Source organism: Lissotriton vulgaris, chromosome 1_1, assembly GCF_964263255.1.
Source record: "Lissotriton vulgaris chromosome 1_1, aLisVul1.2, whole genome shotgun sequence".
NCBI lineage: Eukaryota > Metazoa > Chordata > Amphibia > Caudata > Salamandridae > Lissotriton > Lissotriton vulgaris.
The window spans coordinates 1615513297-1615536236 of record NC_141685.1 but is presented as its reverse complement, the minus strand read 5'-3'; the positions used below and the strand labels follow the sequence as shown (position 1 = coordinate 1615536236).

The 22940-nt window shown below is 44.6% G+C and overlaps 1 protein-coding gene across 2 annotated transcripts in view; it reads right to left on the bottom strand.

The window, feature by feature from the left end:
* Nucleotides 1-861: 861 nt before the first annotated feature.
* Nucleotides 862-22940, bottom strand: part of LOC147750906 (uncharacterized) — a 77915-nt gene continuing 55836 nt past the window's right edge. For both annotated transcript variants that reach the window (XM_086918811.1, XM_086918821.1), the window contains 4 exons: nucleotides 6450-6621; nucleotides 4098-4199; nucleotides 3419-3544; nucleotides 862-2366 (listed from right to left, as the gene is read on the bottom strand). In XM_086918811.1, the coding sequence (XP_086774937.1) occupies nucleotides 2226-2366; nucleotides 3419-3544; nucleotides 4098-4199; nucleotides 6450-6605 (525 nt within the window). In that variant the 5' untranslated portion in view covers nucleotides 6606-6621 and the 3' untranslated portion in view covers nucleotides 862-2225. The remainder of the gene's footprint in view (nucleotides 2367-3418; nucleotides 3545-4097; nucleotides 4200-6449; nucleotides 6622-22940) is intronic.

The following is a 22940-nucleotide window of genomic DNA, read 5'->3' as shown; positions in this document are numbered from 1 at the left end:
TGTTTTCCTGGCTTTTATGTATTATAGCTATAATCCCATGTATCATATCAGGAATTGCCACAGAAAGAACACAATATTGGTGATTATGAAGTCTATGATTGAGAGCCTGCCAACATTCCTTGAATCAGCACTAATCCCAGCATTCGACATCCTTATAGGGCCAAGTAAATCATACACAATGGTGCTCTTGTCAGCTGTGCATATCACTAGGTAACATTTCAGTTTCATGCACTTTTATCTATTTAATAACTTTCTATAACAATCTACAAAGACGCAAAAATAATACTAAATTGAATACTCATTGTGAACAGTGGTCCGAGACCGGGCAGTCGATATGGTTATCTAAACCTTTGGTGATGTATAAGAATTCTCAACAGAGAAAAGTTGTAAAAGTTACTAGTGTCTAATTGAACTATTAGCATGGAAAATCATGTACATTGGTAACACACTATTGCTCACATCTTAATTATCAATGAACAAAAGTAACCGGTGGATAATCACGCTGTGAAAAGGTGAGTGAATACACAAAGAAAACTATACAAAAGTGAAGCCAACGTCTGTGGGTGCAGGTGAGGTCAAGATAGGAATTTAGAAGGTCAGTTCATCTGGAATATGGAGGACCACAGGCAAGAACAATTGTTTTGGGAAAAGGATAACAATTGCAATGAACACATTTGAGTAGAAGGGGAGGGCAATCGTTTTAAACAGAAGAGAAGGCACAGATGTGGATAAACATGGTTTAAATTCGGCCCCGAAAGAACAGAAGAGAACACATTGGGCACAGGTGAAGTGAATTACACTGGGCATAAGCGAGCATAAGTTGGCATAAGTAAGGAGAAATACAACGGGCACAGAGGAGGACAAAGTAAAAATAAAACTTTATTCACGGAATGTACATGGGGATCATTGGCAACAGATGACGAAAATCCCATAAGCATTGGTGAGGACCACCGTACATGGATGAGATGAAAGCTATTGATCTTAGCCAAGGACAATTCGAAATAAACCTCAACTGAGCATCTCAGATGCAGACTACTCCTTTGGACACATGTAAGGAAAGGAGTGAAAACAACCTGATTGTAATTGGGTGATTGTGGGTGAAGAATGGGGAGAAATAGACTTAGTGAGCAGCTGTATGAAGACTGATCAACACGTTGGGCCTAGATTAGTCATCAATAAGTTCAAATCAGATGGGATTGAACAGTTACATCATGGTTAAGCGTGGTTGCCAGGTAATACTGTGCTTCCAGAGTAGGCAATCTTTATAGACTAGCAAAGGTGGAGATGCTATCATTGCAGGCTAAGGTTTGGGAGATTCTATACATATAGCTAAAGGCTAGAACAGGTTGAGGAGGTTATATAATTGTAGACGAGGGTGGGGAGCTGTGGGTTAGCCCGGGTAGAGTTTACTATAGCTTTGGGTAGGGCAAGTACCTCTTCTAGAATCTAAACTAGGAAAGGTAAAGGTAAACCTAGTTCCCAACCTCGATTCCCTCTCAGCAAATGTTCTAAAACCAGGAGTTATTCACTTTGGGCTGATTCAAACATGTAATGTATCCAGGACCTTTTTTTTTTATTGAACACAAAACTATAGGTCACTCTACATGGATCCTTCCTTGTACAGTTTGAACCATTGTATTACGAATGACCTATGACCTGCCTTCCTTGCAACCACTAAACCACCGTCTGTCTATCCCTTTTGTGCGTAAACGTTGTATTGGAGTTACTCCTTTAGAATACTCAGTACACACACATAATCTGTCTCTCTGCATGACAATGCAATATCCCTCAAGCCAATTGTCATTCTTTCTCAGTGCACATACAATTAACACTGGCATGTTCCATGGCTAAGTCAATGAATCAATGTCTCAATGTTGGTGTGATAGGAGTTTTCTAACATGAAGAAAGCCTGCAAAGTTTGGGAGACGATGATGCGTAAGAGACAAATCAAGGTGACAGAAGAGGTGCTAACAGTATCACAGTTTGGCTGTCCAGTATAAGAGCACATACTGGACAGGGTCATAGTTGCCACAGTTAAGTGTATGTAAAGCGGTTTAAAGAGTAGCGCTAGCAGAGTATTCATTCATGTAAACAGGGTAACCTTCTGAATCTACTGTTCATGTCATTGAACGAAGGTATCTCACATTCAGTGCTCGTTGGAGGGACTTGCGTGGCTTGGATCAGGGAACATTCTAATTTTCTACGAAGGGGGTTCCATGTACACATTACTTCCCTAATGCTTCTTTTAGCAACAGATCTATGTACGCTCCAGTGATAAGTGAATCAGGCTGAATCCCAAGCTCCTTCATCAGGCTCTGTGCGATGACCTCCCCTTCCTCTGGACTCTGCCCATCAGCCAGCACAACCTGTATAATAATGTAAGACACTGTTATGGAGCAAGCAATGAGGAAACCTGGGGAAAGGAGCAAGGGCAGCAAGGAGATATGATGCATGTAATGGAAAATTAGACATAAGGAGGATGCGACACTGTCAGAGTTATCCTGGCGGGACTAGGATGTCTCCTTGAAACACAAATGAACAGTTTTCGCGCATGAGACATTGTCCATTATGTGAATCTATTTAAGTTCACTCTTATGCTAGTATCAGTTATACACAGTGCCTACATAATAAACAAGTAGAACTATAGTAAATAAAAGGACAGATATAACGCTAATTAGTGGCCATATGCCAAAAGGATCTTGGAACATTTGCATTCAAACGTCCAATAGCACTGTTTTATGATGCACAGTATTTCTGGGCAGAGGGATGCACCCCCAAAAAATCCTGATGTTCGTAATTCGCCCACAGGAAACATCTTTTAAGATGTTTTCTTAAATTAAAGTTTCAATTGAAAAACATCCTATTCATTTAATGACATTACCTTCAACTAGAAATCCACACAAAGGCAGATGAAATGTTCCCAAAAGCCTCTGAAAACCCTGTGTTACGACAAACATCATAGCTACAAATATCACAGCTAAAACCCCAAGTGTGAAAAGAAAGAGGAAAATCTTTACTGACAGCTCAGTTTACACAATTATTCAAATCATGAACTAAATGTAAAGGACTTGAATCTGAACTAAGTGAGGAAGACTGCAGACAGTTGTTTCATGAAAAGTGTTATTGTTATGTTAACTCTAACTTAAAATAACTGAATATTTAGAATCAATCAAAACTAAAAAAATATCGCTTATTTTGAAACATGACTTCTATATGAAATTCTTCCAGGTAATACACCTGGTCCCTTATGTACAAGAAAGGCAAGTACAGAGAACAACCTCTGACGTAGGAGGAAAGAAATGGTCAGTCGGGACTGCTTGGCAGATTTGGAGGAATCTACTCTTTCAGCACCACATAGACTACTCAGAGAGCTCTCAGAAACACTTATATTGAACAGTCACGAATCGTGGCTGCTTACCTCCAACTCTAAGAAGTCTCCTAGTCCTTTCACATGATCCACGTGGATTCTCGTTTGCCCCACCAAGAAGAGACGGCGCTCTTTCATCACCACACCACGCACACCCAAAGAATCCGAAAGCACTGCCTGAGGAATAACAAAAACACATAACATTGCGAGCACACACTGAAAACAAGTAGCAATTTCAATACTTCTGTTTAAGATGATAATTTAAACTTGCTACAATATCAGCAGGTCTTACAAAAAAACAGTACACGTCAGGTTGCATTGAGAGAGACAATAATAGCCTCTGTGTCTGCCAATAGAATGTGGGGTTCAATTCAACATCATGTCAAACATATACAAGCTATGTTTTGTCTAGGTTTACACTATTGGTCAACATCCCATGTGCATACACACTTTCAAACACTGGAAGTACAGACTGTGCCAGGCTACATCATTTCAGACACAAATTCTTCATCAAGGATATACACCAATATCTCAGTACTAGTAATTCTGGGGGGGCTCACCGGTCACCTTTACATAAAAAGAGAACTGTGATCAAGTCATAATGATGCAGTCAGCTTGGGTATTCAGAATTCTTTTACTTTCTTTTCCTATATGGACACATGTCTCAACATCTGTCTTTTCAAACTTTAAATCAGCCTCTAATCGTACACAGGAAAGGACGAGAACTTACTGCAAGCCCTGCTGGGTCCGCAGTCGGAGAAATGGAATAGTTTGACAGCTTTGGTCCATCCATATCTGGTCGCTCATAAAATATCAGCTGCCCATTTCCGTTCTAAGCAGAAATAAAACTATTAGTATTTGTACAATGTCAAAATGCATGCTGGTGCAAGGGATCTACGTTAACCTGAGCCACAAATCCCACTTGGGCATACATACCTTGTGAGGCCTTCAATTTGAACAAATTTTGATCCAGCACACAAATTTCTTTTTCAATTATGCAACAATAACCATAATTTGTCAATCACATACCTTGTGAGGCCCCAGTTCCATAAGGTCTATGCATGTTCACTAGCCCTAAATGCCCATGTACGAGAAACCCAAGCCCTCAATGCCAACTCAAGATAATTTCCTTCCCCAACATCTCAATGTGCCTGTAATCTAACCTCCAACTCAACTGATCAATTTTCATGCAGAATAACATTTTCAACATAGCAATCGCCTAATTTCCTCTAACCCACATGCACATTTCTCAAATCAAAAAACGAAGGCACCCATTTTTCTACTAGCATCCTTAATGTAATATTCTTATTCACTTAACACTTGATCTAAATTTCCTAGAGCAGAGTGCTACTCACCAAAGAAAAACATCGGCAGATGTAGCACGTGCTAAATAAATACAATTTCAATATAACATATAGTATTCAATGTTTAAAGAATTACAAACCTTCAATGTTCAAGTGAGCTCCTAGCGTCCAATGTCTATGTGAAACCCGCCCAGTCGTCAATAGCTAAGAAGTCCCCACAACATTCAATTACCAGTTTAAAACATGGTAAAAACGCCTTTAGAGTACAAGGATCCTAAACAGCACCAGTGGGCCATACAGCTTTCATATTTCCACGATCAGTTCGTATTATAGTAAAATAAGTTAACAATTTCGACTACAAACAAATGAAGGCCTTACTGCAAATAACAAAGTTTATGAAATAAATTCACAGTGCTGCCCACCTGAACAAAGACTGAAAAATAACAATATTAAGTCCTGATAATAGACGGGGAACATCTGTTGTGCTGCTCTGGGCAGGCATTGGGTTAAATACTTAGCATAGTCCCTTGCAAAATATTTAACATAATCTTTACTGTCAATATATTATGTAGTTGCTCAGTTCTCATATAATACTTTCAGTAAATATGGTCAACCAACCAGATTATGATATGACACCTACCTTTCTAAATCCAAACAAGCTCATTGAGCATCACCGTCAAAGACACAAAGCTAGCCTAGGAAGTCTTTAAAATCCTCCAAAAGCCTTTGCAGCCTTTAGAATCAATGCAAGGCCCACTCCTCACCTCTGGTGCTTGCGGAATACCCCCGTGTGCACGGTCTGCGTTTCAAAACCATTTGGATAACACAACCCACAAACTGAATTGTGCAAAGGCACTTAAATTACAGATGATGCAATCACCAGGCTTACTGTTCCTCCCATTATTGACTTCTGAAGGTGCAAAGGTAGCCCTGTTGACATTTCCACTTGTGCCTGCCTGTTATACTCAGATCTTCCCAGCAGGTGCTCAAGGCACTAAGCAAAGTTAACTTTTCCCCCTAGTGGGAACGCACCATGCATTCGTCTTTGAAAGCCTCACACTCTCTTAAGTGCATGAGAGCTCATCACATGTCCTGGGCCTGCGTCTGCAGTATATTCTATAAGGCATCTATTTATTACTTCTTTCCTCCAACAGGTGTGCTCTGGGCTGAGTGTGACAAACAAGATGATGGACGGAATGTTGCACAATGGCAAAACATTCACCCCCAGTCACAGATCTGGGTTTAATCCATCGTTATTTTGCTCACCAAGCCACCCCAGTTCAGACATGGCCATATGCAAATCAGTCTTGACCCTGTGCCTCATGGAAACAGTCCAGCCCGAACTGCCAAGCCATGTCTTTCCTGAGTGTGGGCTTGGCTTGGTGCCTTCAACTGTAGACACTTCTTGAGACCCGTTAAAAATAATTTGATTACCAACCCTTTCACCAGTTTCCCTGCCTACACTCGATACCTTTCCATACTGCACAAGCCAGGCCTTCTTGAATTATTACTGCTTACATTTGGTAAACCTTTCCCCCTTCGGTCCCTAGCTAAGGTTCCTTCTCTCCCTCTCTTGATACTGTTCATACCTGTCAGACATCATGGCTTAATTCAATGTTACTCTGGACCAGAAGTAAATGTGCATTGATTATTCAAGAAATTATCCGATCCACAACTATGAGAAGTACACATATTAGAATATAATATCGCTTGAACATCTGGACCCGCAATGTAGAGCATTTGCTGCAATTTTAATTTGCCCTGGCACAAAAACTCACCTTAAAGTTTCTTAGCTTTAGCCGACCTCGTGGAACGATGAAAAAAGTGTCCACCTGAGTAATAGTTTCACCATCAGAGCCGCTTAAAGTCTGTGCCCGGTTCATGAGCAGCTGACGGTCCTGAACTCTGGCCTTGATCTCCACATTAGATGGCATTCCTGTGTAGAGAGTACTGGAAAACAGAAAAGGGAAGTATTACAAATGTGTAACAATGGATGGTACTGAATGGCTAGGAGAGTGGGCATTGAGACTATATACGACATTGGGCTATTAGTTCTCAAGGATGCGAGTCCAGCGCAAGTAATAGATCCACAAATAACCCTTACTAGGAACAAAGTACCCCATTGTAGCGCTTGACTCTCTGGGGTAGCGAAGCAGAGCAGTCCAAGGTCTACTCAGGGGCGGTGGTGTGGGCTGCTAACCCACAGCACCTCCCCCGAGTAGGCCTACTAACCACCATTCGCTGGCATGCAATAATAAGACCCAATAAATGATTGTCCAGTAAGTGTTTTTTCTTTAGAAAAAATCAAAGGTTCATTACACGTACACTACTAAATATTATGCCATAACTTACAAATATATACATAGACATATGAAAGTTACAATAGATGACATTACGTAATCACCGTTGACCCTCTAAAGAGTTATACAAATTTATAAGGTAACTCCATTGGCTTAGTCAAAGGTTCAAGATCAACAAACCACATGTTAAAAACACCATCTTTTTGTATGTAAATGGAATTCTAACCATGTGCAAATGCACTTATTATTGTTAATAAAGCATATCCACTTAGATGAATTTTCATTGTCAACAGTATGTCAATAAAGCATTTTAAATTAATATAACATGTGTCTATGTGTTTTTACTTACTTTCAAGCAATAAAAATGCAATCATTAAAAATATCTCCATAGGGCACCACTTTCTGATCACATAAACTGCAACTATAGACTCAGTCCTAGGGGGTGCTTCATTACACGTATCGTAATAATGGTTACAATTTTAATAAAGACCCAAACGTGGTAAAAACAATGAATCGGGAGAAGAAACGCACATGTTTTACAGTGTATCAATAAGGCCTAACGTGTGTTAAGCACATCATTTTGTAAAACAGCCTATATGTTTCACAGACTTAGGCTGAGCTATGGGCCTATATCCATAGGTACAGGGAGCAATAAAAAAAAATGAAAAGCACCACTTTTATTATCAACAAAAGGCATTTTATGCACATCTTAAAATAGGGGATTACTAGTTATAAGCGTGTTAAAACACACATTGAGATAAAGAGATACAAATTATTAATTCAAAAGAAACTGCACAGTGCGTTGTGCAACAGATTACTTCTTATGTCAGTGATGACAAGGCACAGAAAGGCTATTGTACGCACCCAGCAGCAAGGACATTGCTACTGCAAATAAGCAGTTTAAAAACAGGCATCATGTTGGAAAAAATAGAATTAATAAGCCTGTTAGTACATGCAAAGTGGAATAACGGAACGAGAACTCGAGTCTGCGCGTAATGAGCCATTGGAACAGCCTCGAAATTCGCTCCCAAGGCCAATATTTTCCCACAGTACATCAAACAGGAAGAAGTCCAGATTAAAATGTAAAGTGCCTGGTAAAAGGAGTGGCGAAACCAATAATAAAAATTGGCCATGGGCACAGAACACACAACACGAATGCAACATTAAAATAACAAGAACTTTCGCCACAGGGGGTGCACACCAGGAACTAACCAGGACTAGGTGAAAACTGTGATAGCGAAAGTGCCAAGAAAAACATCAGAAGGATCCTTATATCAGGAGAACTCGGATGAGAGGCTAAGCAGTGCTGCATCCAATGACTAGAATTTCATAAATACAAAGCGACAGTAGCTCAAGGGTATGCAGTGCTTACTTTAACCATCCGATAGGTCAAGAGAAGGAAAAGGCCTTTATTGTGAAGGCCCTGTGTGGGATCCACGAAGGTGTTCAGGCCAAAACCACTTATGGAGGCTTCAGACAGCGAAGCTTCTTAGCAGCTAAAGGGATGTACCTAGCAAACAGGATGTTCAAAGCGGTGTTGTAAGCGTTGAGGGAAGCAATAATAGCTCCTGGTCCTGGCATGTGTGAATACCCAGTCTGTTCCATTCCCGCTTCAGGAGAGACCTTCAGTCCTCTGGTCAAAATTGTGCATCTACAGACGATATGTTAAAAAGATTCATGGTAAAGTCTGCAGCCCCTGCAAAAAGTGGGGTAGTCTAGAACCGCCAGTTTGAATCTCGTCCCACAGTAGAGCCTCTATATGCAACCTCTCCTGGCTATCTTGAGATTGTGATGCAGATTTAGAAAGGCTCCAGCTCAGGCTACTAGCTGATCACGAATGCCCATTTCCAGCCGGGTCTGAGCAGCGGAAGCGAATCTTGGCAAACGCAAGACAAAATTGTAGATCTTGGTGACGTTTGTTCAAAAGTTTCCAGTCCTTCCCCAGTAGGATTTTACTGCCTTAGGACAAAGTTGGAGTACTTTTTGCCCTCATTACATTCAGGAGAGGGAGGAGGCTTGCTCCCCACAGGGTGCTTGTCACTTTTGACAAGAACATCTGGAAGACCAAGGCTTTAGTTTCAACTTCCTTCATTTGACGTGCAAAGGAGCCCGTTGCCATCAAGGCCGGCCTCCATGTATTTACAGGACTGATCCTTTGTTATTTTGTTGTCATTGTAGATCCAGCCGCCCCCCCTTTTAGGATTTCCTTCCCTGTGTTACTGTTGTGGTTTTCATTAAGTTAACCTTCAGGCTAACAAATGGTGGTGTAGAAGTGCACCATGTTCAGCAGACGCTGCAGCCCAACTCTTGAGTAGCTAAACAGGGCTAGGTCGTCTGCATAGAGCAGGTTGCTGATGCATTCGCTGCCTATCTTTGTGGCACTTGATTGTGTCAGGGCCCTGGATAGATCTGAAATTGACAAATTGAAAAGATGGGGGGTAGCACGCACCCCTACTTTACACAATGCAAGGTTGCAATTTTTCTTGGGACACAGGACCCGTCAGCCAATTTGATATAGACCCATATGTTGATGTGCAACTGAAAGATGGCCTACAGAAGTTTTGGTGAGATACCCCATTTTTTTGCTTTGACCAGAGACCGTGCTTTGGAACACGGTCAGAAGCCATCTTGAAGTCTATGAATAACCAATGCAACAAGGTGTGCAAGGAGATGGTCTTGACAGATAGGATGGCTATAGCAAGCAAATTTGTTAGTGTGCCAGATTTTGCAGTGAATCCGGTTTGGTTCTTCTGGATGAGCCTCCGTGACTCCACTCATTGTTGCATATCCATTAACAATAGACTTGTGCAAAATGTTTCTTCATTATCCAGACGCACACTTAACCTGTAGCTGCTGGGATCAGATTTAGAGCTTCCTTTGTAGATGGATTGAACAATGGCCCGTGCCAAGATTCCTAAATTACCATGCTCCTCAAGCAGTAATCAAAAAGCGGGGAGAGCTTGTTGACGGGTATGTCCTGCTAGAAGACAGCCTGGGGTAGATCGTTAGACCATGGAGCCTCATCTTATCTGGCTTTGACTAGAACCTGTTGTAGCTGCCTAGGCAGAGAAAGTGGATCTGCAAGAAAAGAGGGCAGGTAATGATGGTTTTGAGGGGTAGCAGAGATGGCCGTTCCATTTGGGCTCGTAGGGCACCAGTCGCCTCCTTGCTCAGAGCTCGACTGGTCTGGCAATCTGAGCCACTCAGCATGAAGTGCCTAGAGAGGAAGGCATGTATCTGTATCTTCCTCATACACCTTCAGGCCACAATAAATGCAACCATAGAAAAAACCTCTAGAAGAGGCTACACTTCCAGCTATAGAGAAAAAACTTCAACCTTGGAAGTGCTTTAAAAATTAAACTGTGCGCCTCTTTTCTGTTTTTGCTTTTTTTATTTGGGGTGTCCGATCACACTCAGGTACCCTTGCACCTCCAAATGCTAGGGGCAGCAGAGGGAGCCCACCACTGACTGTCCTGTCATCTCCAACATGGCAGCCGCGCTCCCTCTCTCTCTGCCGTGGGAGCTGGCAGCTCGGTTCTCTCTTGCCCACTCAGTACTGGCAGGATGTTGTTTCCTGGTGGCTACCCTGCTCTCCCCAGACACAGGCACGGGGAGTGGAGGATGGACCCACTATCGCAGGGGGTAGAGCGCACAAGCTCCCCCTTCCTTTGGTTCAGTCCCTGGGGAGATATGGGCTCTAAGGGGCAAAAGTGGAAAGGTGGAGGATGACCAATGCAGGCCCACTCCCTGGAATAATTAAATAAATAAATCTGGCGCAGACTCCTGGGCCCATTCCCACCTCGAGGGTAACTCTTAAAGATGAGGCAGTGCCCCAATGCACAAAAGTCCAGGCAAAAGGGAAAAGATTGTGGACCATAAAAGGGCCACAACTCTGGCCTTTTAGGAGGATTCAGATGATCCTGGGCTTGTTTTACTGATGATGGCGAGCTCTAGCCAGCAGGAACAGTTTTACGATACATCCTTACATCCAAAATGGTGAAATCTACAAGATCTGGTTCCACTGTCTTCCTGCACCAGATTTCTGGCCTTTGTCTCTGGGTGCAGAAGTTCAGGGCTTCTACCAACTGATCTTCTGGGGGTAAAAGGGGAGCAGCAACACTGCCTCTTGGGTAGACCAACTGGTTCTGGGGTTAACTGGAGCAGAGTCCATAGCCGTTTTTGGGCATCGCGGGTGGGTTCCTCCTTCCCGTTGTTCATGGCTGTCCCAGGATCCAGCAGTGAAGAGCACACAATACCAACCAAGAGAGCCTTGTGCAAGAATTTTTTTTAAAAGATGTGGAGGAAAGTTCTTGAACCCAGGCATCCCTGGCCAATCCTAGGGTGCCAAATCACCGCTCCACACCTGTCCCAACCCTCCAGCACATCAAGTCAAGTCAAGTCAAGTCAAAAAATTTGTATAGCGCGCTACATACCCAGAGGGTCTCAAGGCGCTTGAAGAAGGGTGGGGAGTTATTTGTCGAAAATCCATGTTTTGAGTTGCTTTCTGAATGCTAGGTGGTTCTGAGTGAGACAAATGTGAGTGGGAAGTGAGTTCCAAGTTTTCGCTGCTAGGTAGGAGAAGGATCTACCTCCCATGGTGGTTTTGTTGATGCGAGGTACAGTGGCAAGGGCTTGGTTGGAGGATCGTAGTTGGCGTGAAGGGGTGTAGAAGGATAGTCGTGAGTTGAGGCATTCGGGACCGATTTCGTAGAGTGCTTTGTGTGCGTGGGTTAGGAGCCGGAAGGTGATCCTCTTATTGACGGGGAGCCAGTGGAGGTTTTTCAGGTGATCAGAGATGTGCTCTTGACGCGGGATGTCTAATATGAGCCTGGCTGAGGCGTTCTGGATACGTTGTAGTTTCTTCTGGAGTTTTGCGGTGGTGCCGGCGTAGAGGGTGTTTCCGTAGTCCAGTCGGCTCGTGACCAGAGCGTGGGTGACTGTTTTTCTGGTTTCGGTGGGGATCCAGCGGAAAGTTTTTTTGAGCATGCGAAGAATGTTGAAGCAAGATGAAGAAACGGCGTTGACTTGTCTGTTCATCGAGAGTGAGGAATCCAGGATGACGCCCAGGTTCCGTGCGTGGTCCGTCGGGATGGGTGCTTTTCCAAGGGCTTCTGGCCACCAAGAGTCGTCCCAGGCGGAAGGGGAGGTACCTAGGAGGAGGACTTCTGTTTTGTCTGAGTTCAGTTTCAGTCGGCTGTGCTTCATCCATTCGGCTACTTCTTTCATCCCTTCGTGAAGGTTGGTTTTGGCCGTGTTAGGGTCTCTGGTGAGTGATAGGATCAGTTGAGTGTCGTCGGCGTAGGAGATGATGTTGAGGTTATGTTGGCGTGCGATGGCCGCAAGGGGGCTCATGTAAACGTTGAATAGGGTGGGACTGAGTGAGGATCCTTGAGGTACTCCGCAGATGACTTCAGTAGCCTCTGATTTGAATGGTGGAAGGCGGACTCTCTGCGTTCTTCCGGAGAGGAACGAGGTGATCCATTCCAGAGCTTTTCCTTGGATTCCGATGTCTTTGAGGCGCTGTAGAAGGGTGCTATGGCAGACTGTGTCGAATGCTGCGGAGAGGTCGAGGAGGATGAGGGCGACTGTGTCTCCATTGTCCAGTAGAGTTCGAATGTCGTCTGTTGCTGCGATGAGGGCGGTTTCGGTGCTGTGCTTAGCTCGGAAGCCGGACTGTGAAGAGTCGAGGGATTTGTTGGTTTCGAGGAATGCGGCGAGCTGGTTGTTGACAGCTTTCTCGATGACTTTGGCCGGGAATGGAAGGAGCGAGATGGGGCGATAGTTTTTGAGTTCGGTGGGGTCAGCTGTGGGTTTCTTCAGGAGGGCGCTGAGTTCGGCATGTTTCCAGCTTTCCGGGAAGGATGCAGAGTTGAAGGAGCAATTGATGACGTCTCGGAGGTGCGGTGCAATAATGGAGTCTGCTTTGTTGAAGATGTGGTGAGGGCAGGGGTCTGTGGGGGATCCTGAATGGATAGAATTCATCAGTCGGATGGTGTCCTCAGTTGAGATTGGCTTCCAGTCCTGGAGGGTGTTCAGGGGGGGTGGGTGTCCTGCAGGGGGTTGGGTGGGTTGGTCTCCGGGTTGGTTGTCGAAGCTGTTGTGGATGTCTGCAATTTTATCGTGGAAGAATGATGCTAGGGAGTCGCAGAGGGCTTGAGAGGGGGTGATGTCGTTGGAGTTGGCTGAGGGGTTGGTAAATTCTTTGACGATGTTGAATAATTCCTTGCTGTTATGGGCGTTGTTATCTAGACGGTCCTTGAAGGCTGCTTTCTTGGCATTTCGGAATAGTTGGTGGTGTATGCGGGTGGCGTTTTTGAAGGCGTCCTTGGTGCTGGTGGTTGGGTCTTTTTTCCAGGCCTTCTCGAGGGAGCGACAGAGTTTCTTGGATTTCTTAAGGTCGTCGTTGAACCAGGAGGCCTTCTTGCTGCCTAGTTTGATTTGTCGTTTTTTCAGCGGTGCTAGAATGTCGGCGCTGTTGGATAACCATTGGGTGAGGTTGGTGGCTGCTTGGTCAGGGTTTGAGGAGTGGGCGGGGGGCTTTTGAAGAAGCGATGAGGAGATCTGGTCGGTGGTGATTTTGTTCCAGTTTCTTTGCAAAGTGGGTTGGGGGTGGTTGTTGGATGTGGGCTTGTTGTAGGTGAAGTGAACGCAGCTGTGGTCAGTCCAAAGGAGAGCTGTGGTGTGGCTGAAGGAAACATGTTTGCTGGAGGTGAAGATAGGGTCGAGTGTGTGACCTGCGATGTGGGTGGGGGTGGTGACAAGTTGTTTAAGTCCGAGGTTTGCGAGGTTGTCCAAAAGGGTGGTGGTGTTGCGGTCGTTGTTCTTTTCAAGGTGAAAGTTGAGGTCTCCCAAAAGGATGTATTCCTCGGAGGGGAGCGCGTGTGGAGTGATGAAGTCCGTGATGTCTTCACTAAATTGTGCGCGGGGTCCTGGTGGTCTGTAAAGGAGGGTGCCTCTGAGTGTGGTCTTGGGGTCGGTGTGGATCTGGAAGTGGAGGTGTTCGGAGTTGGCGAGATTGACGTCTGAGCTGGTTGAGATGCGGATGGATTTCTTATGGACGATAGCGATGCCTCCTCCTGTTTGGCCGGTACGGTCCTTGCGAATGATCTTATAGCCTTCCGGGATGGCAATGGTGATGTCCGGGGCTGAAGAGGCATTCATCCATGTTTCTGTTAGGAAGGCGACGTCCGGAGAGATGGTGTCTAGTAGATTCCAGAGGTCAATGGCGTGCCTGTGGACCGATCGGGTGTTGAGCAAGATGCAATGTAGGTGGTTGGGGTCGGATATCTGTTGTGTGATCGTAGATGAGGAGTTGGTCTTGGTGCCGTCGAACTTGCAGGAGTAACAGGAAAAGGGTCCATGGGTGTATCCAGGGGCAGCTTGGGCACAGTTGAGGGAGCGGCCGGGGTTGAGGGCTAGGAGGGTGGTGGCATCGTAAGAAATGCGGGAGGGGTGGACAGTACGAGGACCAGGGGGTATGGCGCTGGGCGCGGTCCAGGCGCGGACAGGCGTAGACGGGCTTACCTTTGGCGCGACTGGGGCGCGGTCGCTGCGCGTAGACGCTGCACGTTAATGCAGCGGGCATATATGGATGGGGGAGGGGGAGGGGCGAGGGGGGCTCAGCTGGGAGGCGGGGCGGGCTCCAGAGGACGACAATAACAAACGAAATGGCAGCGGAGGGGTAAAACAGCAGAGCGCTTGAGGAGAAACGCACAATAACAGATAAAGTTACAGTAGCGGTTTAAAATGCAAATACAATAAAGCGGCAATCAAGGCAGACTGCAGGCAACAATTAAGAGGCAGTTCTTAAAGTAAATGCGGCACAACGATACCACAAGTCGCCAGGGAAGCAGGGGAGCGACCACTCAGCTCGAAGAGCGAAGCGAGTCACAGCGCATTCAGGTAACGGAGCGCTGTTTGTAGTCAGTGGGAGGGCGGCTCAGCTGGGAGGCGGGGCGGGCTCCAGAGGACGACAATAACAAACAAAATGGCAGCGGAGGGGTAAAACAGCAGAGCGCTTGAGGAGAAACGCACAATAACAGATAAAGTTACAGTAGCGGTTTAAAATGCAAATACAATAAAGCGGCAATCAAGGCAGACTGCAGGCAACAATTAAGAGGCAGTTCTTAAAGTAAATGCGGCACAACGATACCACAAGTCGCCAGGGAAGCAGGGGAGCGACCACTCAGCTCGAAGAGCGAAGCGAGTCACAGCGCATTCAGGTAACGGAGCGCTGTTTGTAGTCAGTGGGAGGGCGGCTCAGCTGGGAGGCGGGGCGGGCTCCAGAGGACGACAATAACAAACAAAATGGCAGCGGAGGGGTAAAACAGCAGAGCGCTTGAGGAGAAACGCACAATAACAGATAAAGTTACAGTAGCGGTTTAAAATGCAAATACAATAAAGCGGCAATCATGCTGAGACAATTCAAGATGGCCTCGTCCAGGATCACTGGTCACATCTGCTCCTTGGATCTCAGCTCCGCCCCTTGCCGACATTACTTTCAGGGCCTTTTCTCCCAAAAGTTCAAAGAGATGCCCATTCCTGTGTTGGCTCCAGTTGTCTGTGCTTCCCCCTTTGTTCAGTGGGTTTGGGCTGTCCCCAACCCTGGTGCACTGTGAGAGGTAATTAACAGGAGCTGAAGGGAGCACTGTTAATTGCTCCTTTTGTGTGTGGCAACCTTAAGAGGAAATGTAATTACTTTGCACAGCAGGTTGACAAAAGGCCTGAGCTCTGATCCTGAGCTGAGCCAGAGAAATATGACAATTCTGCATGACCCAAATGTTGTACAGATATCCCCTAGGAACTCGCAGATTTGATTTTCTTGCACAGGTTCCACCCCAGGCACACGAGTCATGACACAATTTATAGTAGGATGCAGAGGAGCCTCTTTTTGATTATATAGCCCGCCTGGGCAGTCCAGAGACTAAAGCACAGCATGAACTTTATGTAGCACGGAATTTTTCACATGGAGCTTTTGCAGCTGGGGAACACTTCCAGCAATGGCAGGTAGGAGACAAGCTTCTTTGCTCCTTGCATTTACCCGACTTTTAAAAAAACTTAATTCACCCTTCTGATGCTGCCCTTTCTTGGCTGCACCCTTGGGCCTCTGTGCTGAACCCAGGTCGCTCCCCACCCCTCCTCTCACTTCCTCTCCCCTCCCCTCCCCTACTCTCTCCTCGCATCCGAGGCTTGCTTTAAAGTGCTTGGATTTCTTTTGTCATGCAATTCTTGGGCCCCTCTCTTCGCACATTGCTTGCTGTCGGTGCTTGATGTCTCAGCCTCTTTAGTGTCAACCAAATCTACATTAAAGCACCTTACTTTCCCTGTGGGGCTCTCGTGCAGCCCACAGGCCACCCCTGTTGCTTTCATTTTCACGAGCCTCCAATTTGTAAACCAATGTCTGCACTATGCTCTTTTCTTTCCCCTATGGCTCTGCATTTTTCCTTCACCAGCACACAGGAATCGAAGGCCAGAAAAAGAAAACAGAAGGGGCAAGGCAGAGTTTGCCAGAAGGCAGGTTTGCAGTGATAGGTTTACCACAAACTAAAAGCCCAAACCTTACTGTCTGTGATACGATGTCACCAAAATCCTGCACCTGAAGCCAAGAGGCTTTATATGCTGTTCTGTGCAGCGCCAAGCATTACTTTAAAGCAGCACTGGGGCGCTAGACTAGGGGTGATTTCTTTAAGTCAGTATTAATGCCATCCATTAGCATCTGCTACATGATGCGACCTCAGGCCCTCACACGGACTATAGCCAGGGCCACTGGGTTTGTGATCGAACGTCCGCAGTATTTCCCATATAATCCATAATCTGCTGCAAAATTTGTTTCTAGCTCAAACGATTAAAAAGTTACTAAAAATGCGACTTCGCATTTTGCGGCAGAGTGGAAGCCTCTTTGTAAAGCTGGACTGGTCACCTTTCTGTTGATTATTGATGCATTTGGATGTTCACCTCATACTAATGAGTTGCAACCAATGTCCACAGGGTGTTACCAAGTTTGAAAAAAATGAAATAATAAACTAATAATATTACAAAATGTGCTGAATTATGTCACATACTTTGCCTTTTCTTGCTGCATAATATACTCAAGCCTGCCACATAATTGCGTCCTCTCTTGCTGCATAATTCCAGTGGCCCTGACTATAGCTCTGGTCTGACTGACAACAGGCGTGCCCGCATGCGTTCCAATATCCCACATTTTACCTAATTTACAACAATAACAGGCAAGTCTCTGAATCTCTTTTCGTCCCTACTACCTCTAGCAAGCACTTTTAAAGTTAGGGTTAAAAACATTGCTCCGTTGCGGTTTAGCAACTTACTGCAGTTTTAGGTAGCTCTTATTAAAATGAGTTAACCTTTATGGGAACACTGCTAATCTTGCAAGATTAGGAAATGGTGGACCAGAAAAATAAAACACTTGCCCAGGATCACACAATGTAGCTAAGTGGGGGGTGAGTCTAGGTTAGAGGCTCAGCACTCTCATTTGGAAGCTGATAAGACACAAGAAGCTGGTGCACTGCACGCTAAGATAAGGCAGGTATGTGGAATGGTTACCTCAAATGTACCGGGAGGGGTAAATAAACAAAGGAGCATGTATGGCTGGATAGTGTGTTTATGCAGTACCTAGAAATGGAGTTCTTAAAAGTGTACAGAGTAAAGCGGACATAGTAACGTAAATGTGTCCAAATAAAATCCTGCTTAGAGTAGATAGGTTGGTGAAGCCCTCTGTTGCTTCACAACAGCAAGTCTTGTGGCTTTCAGGCTGTAAATGCCTCTCTAGGGCTAGAAGTCTTTGTCTAGCCTATGCCCTGGATTCTATATTACAGCTACATCTTTGCAAGGGAACAGTGCTTGAAATGGCACTACAGAGATATGGTCTGTACCCCAAGGCAGTGAGGAAGGATTGTTTTTTTATGCTATTGGAAAGTAATCACATGCAAAGCAAGTGAATAGACTACATGTAGAATGTCCCGTTAAAAGCTGCGAAGCTCAGAAAGAGCTAACGTTACAATCCTCTCCGGAGATGCAGCAGAAGAAAGTGAAATTGTTCTTATGCTGTGTGCTTTAGTTTAGATCAGAAATAACAAAACGCCAAGAACAGAACCATTTCTACTTAACACACCAACCACATCAACTTGTGTTAATGACACTTCCTTTTCTTCTTTACTATCCCAGCACGCTGTAATTTTTCGAATTTCTCTCCAACTTGTCTCTGTCTTGCTGTCTCAACCTTCTGCCATTGGTCTTGTGCCCAGTCTAAACCTCATGTTATATCTCTTTCCCCATCTAAGTCGCCTTCATTCTCTTCCTTTTGGATATAAAACCTCAAACATCTCTAGACAACGTTTACTCTTCTTTCTTTTGCTCCCAGTTGGATGCTCACCTCTGTCCCCTCTCAAACCCCTGATGTAAAACCACCATCACCCCACTTCCCTTCCCTACTGCTCTCCATTTGGAAAGTAAAAACGATTCACAAACTATTGTGGATGGTCACCTCTACGATGTCTGCACCCATACCCTCCCAAAATGCCTCCACAGTTTGATAGATCAGTCTCTAGTCTACAGCTGAACTGGGGAATGTTTTGAAAACAAAACCGTTTTTACTTCTGGCTTTTTTTTAATAGACCCCTGGTTCTTTTTGCTAGGCGATTTGTCCTGCAAGAATCGTTCCTCATGTTTTTCCTAGGTTTCCTCCTACACCACTGTATACTTTATTTAAAAAGCAAGTCACCTGCCATGTTATTTTAGATCATGTGCAGTTCAGTATATGAACTGCCCTTGTATTGGTTCCATATAGCAAGCTGGGGCAGGGTAATTCACCCCTGACCTCAACTGTTAGTTTATGGTGCCCTTAAGGAGTGTCTGCCACTGCTTTAGGAGCCTGTATAACAAATTGAGTCTTGGGCTTGGTGGAAGATAATACGGACCAGCAAACCAGTACTGAAGTGGACTTTCGAGCTGCTGCAGATTCTTTCTTTGGGATGCTTAGATAGACGTCTCTGGTGCAGTAAAGATTCAAGCTTAGTGATTTATTTCACATGCAGCTGCAAAGGGCACTTCATTCCCTCATAATGATTTTAGGACTGACTGTGTAATGTTGGTAAGACTTCTACAGCATAGGTCTAAGTGTGCCTCCCCACCCCAAACTTCCTGTTATGTATCACAGTGTCAAAGATTAAGTCATCCAAATGAAAACCTTACACACTTTCAGAGATTATGTTTTTATCTAAGTGGGGCTGAAATCTGAAGACCAGTCCCTTTGGAAAAAAGGAATCGTCTCCTACCCTTCCCAGGACAGCTAGAAATGTCATGCTTTCCTGAGCAGGACACACTAATCTAGACATAATCACAGATCACATTCATATCCACCCCTGACTATTGCATGAATCTTAAATGCATTGTGGGTAGCAGCTTAGTTCTAGCCGATATGCGTTTTATATTGTTTGCAAATACCTTATGCAAAAATGTTATCCTGTAAATATGTAATACTGACTTACACATTACCATGGTGAACATTATACTGGGAATTTCTGATTCGAATAAGCAACCTTTGTTGACACTGTTCTCCCAAATGGAAGCTTCAATGTATTGAATGTCTAAAACGCACGTTCTACAACCTAATTTACACTTTTGCCTGTCTATCTTATTGATTCAGTAAAGAGGTAAGGCAAGTAGATTTTTTTGCAGGACAAGTAGATTTCTATACAATTTTGTCCCTTGGACAAGTAGATTTTTGAAAGAATTCCACAACCCTGCAAAGGGATGCAAACCTGCACTCTAAGGCAGTTTCCCCCTATGTGTATAATAAAGTGTCACTACAGACAGAACAGTAAATCACGGTGACTTTCCGTATGAAGTGTACACTAACATTATAAGGCCTACCCCAGGTCGAAATCTATTTATGCAGAGACCCCTCTGTGCCAGGCTACCTGACACATGTACACACATTTTTCATGTGCAACCATCCAAGAGACTCTTACCCTAGCTATGTCGCAGTGGCCTTATCTTAAAAGGTGGACACTGGCAGTAAACAAAAGCAGTCCATTTGCCAATTGATTTCTGTGGGTGAGACACATATAATGAGACCCACAGTAAAAAGTCCAAAACCAGGTGATCCAGAATGCAAAGAATATAGATGAACTGAATAGGTGGAACCCAACTCCAACAGCCTACCAGTTACTCACTAATCAGATATTCCCTGGTGCAAGATTACTGGTGAGCATATCAGATTGGTGAAAAAGTGGTCTAGTCATATTTTTCCTTTAATTTCCCTCTATATAATATTCTAAAACTCCTTACGCTTTGTAAAATATTCAATTGATATAAAAAAAAACAATGGAAGTTTATCTACTGCGCGTCTTCCTCTGAGAATAGAGTTTGGTCAACTATAGAAATGAACTAAAAAAACTACCACAACAACTATGGACACATGCTCTAACACAGCTTCTTAGAATCGCCAATGTTCAATATGCTGGTAACCGAGTGCAAGACTTTCCTTCTGAACTGATGATGGATCAAGTTAAATCGTGCATAGGATCGCAGCTTTTATGACACTACACACGCACAGGCAGACTTCTATTTTTTGTTTTAGAGCACAGGTTATTATGATGGGAAATATTGTGCTAAATAACATCGCCGAGTTATACACGGACTACAAATCAGGCACTGTTGAAGCAAAACAATGGTAGAAGAAGTTCAAATCCTGGAAAACATAGGTACACGAAAACAAAAAAACCTAGACGAAAAACACAGGAGTCCACACCTCTTCCTGCGAGTGGCATTTTGAAGGAAGGTGAAAGGGCGCCTTGAGTCTAAAGCAGTGGTCTTCAAACTTTTTTATTACGCGTCCCCCCAGTGTAGAAAAACAATTCGCCGGGCCCCCCATAAAAAATGTTCCCAATTATTCTATTTAACTGGCAATGTTTAAATATGTCTATTTAGACATTGCAGCTAAGTTCTGTCACTGTTTTAGAAATGCAAACAAATACATGAGTCCATGAATACTATTCCGGTGAGGCAGGCCTTACTATTGTGCAAACGATCCACAGTGTGATTACTTGAAATGGTAGTGCGGGTCTTGGAGAAAATTTGAAGTCCCTTCCCTTTTGACACCTTCTCCCATCCAGGATTTAAATGACAAAGGATGTTAATGATGGCCCATTACAGACGTGCTTACTGCTGCTCATTTTTTTAGGCTGAAAACAAAGCCTAATGTTTCTTCTGGCCAGAGCCTGGCGCCCACCCTGGGATCACTTGAGGCCCCCCTAGGGGGCCCGCCCCCCAGGTTGAAGACGTCTGGTCTAAAGAGACTGCAGAAAACCTGCCCGAGCACTTGAGGTGAAAGCCTTGGTATTAGTCCACCAATCCAGCAGCCTCAAAAGTACTGTTCAGCTCCTGTGAGAACGTTGGCTTTCTGACAGAAAGCTACAGGCAAATCAGTCTCTCTTTTCAGGACACAAACTTTCATTGGCACGTAATTCACTCACATTTTCGCCTTAGTTTGCAGAATTTTAATGCCTCCGACTATGTAAATTGATACTTCTATAGCGCACTACTCACCCGCAAGGGTCTCAAGGCGCTTGTGCGAATACCGCTGTGGAACCCATCCTGGCTTTCCCTATGAGGCGTCCACTCCTGGGCACCCCCAAGGTGGAGGCCAGGCATCCTTAGCGTTGTGGGAGCCGTTGTGGAGATTAACAAGCTATTGCCCAGAGTTGCAGAGTGGGACTCCATGATTGGAATAGGCACCGAGGCGAGAATTATCAGGTCCGTGGAATTTTTGAGCCCAAGACCCGCCGAGGTGGGGAATTGAACCCTGGTCCCGGGCTAGACCTCTGCATCAGGGTCTGCAGCTCTAACCATTAAGCCACACTTCTCCACTATAATTAACAAAGGCCACTTACTACACATATAAGAAATACTAAAAGTCATTGCACAGTGCTGTCACCTTATAAAGCAACAAGTTAATCCATTTTTTCTACAAGTCCCTCATTATCCGATGCCCAGTAAGAACAGAAGGAACTACTGCGACTGGCGTTAATTCCCTTGGTATATCCCCACGAATTAATGAGCAGCACAAGTTATCGACCCAAGACCAGGAAATCCGAGGACCTTTTCCACAAGTGGTTCCTGCTTGAGCGGTCTTTTCCGCAGTCCCGCACTGTTTAAAACCAGTAATGAAATGGTTTCTTGCTCGAGCATCCCCCTACACCACGGATAATGCTCCCTCCCTCCCCACGTGTAATGGGCCATGTGTATTCACAGACGCCCTCTGACTTGCAAATTCTTCGTGTATATGCAACAATGATGCCCTCACACACACACTCCCAAACAGATTCCAATTATTTATTCTGGAATGCAGCAAAGCCAGCAACATACAGAGAATTCTTATTTTCAGAGGACTAACGCGTTTCCACTTGGGATAAAATGAAAAGTGCAGGAGCGACCTGCACTTATTGTGATACTCACTTTAAGAGGCCCACTTCAAGGTAGAACTACGTAAACAGGTGCATGCAAACAATCTGCTGAACGGTCATGCATTGGCCTGTGAGCAAGTAATGGGGAAGTCTGGCACGTGTTAGGGCAATGAAAATAAGAATTCTCTGTATGTTGCTGGCTTTGCTGCATTCCAGAATCCATTATCACACACATGACATTCCATCACCAGACACTCAACTTTCCAGACATCTGCATGGGAAGCCGTAAAGCGAGCTTGCTGAAATTAGCACACACTGATAAATCTTGAAACCCCATGTATTAATTTAATGCTGCTGGAAACAAAATTGCGGCTGCAGGAGGCAGTCAAAGCATAAACAAGAAATGTGCAAAACTAGAACTAATTGGTCGGTTAAACACCTACAATGAAACGTTGACACTAATTATATTTTAGCATCAACTGGAGATGAAAAATTAGCAGGGAAAAAAAATCAACTCGTCTTTTTGATACCACGTATAAAATGAAAAACA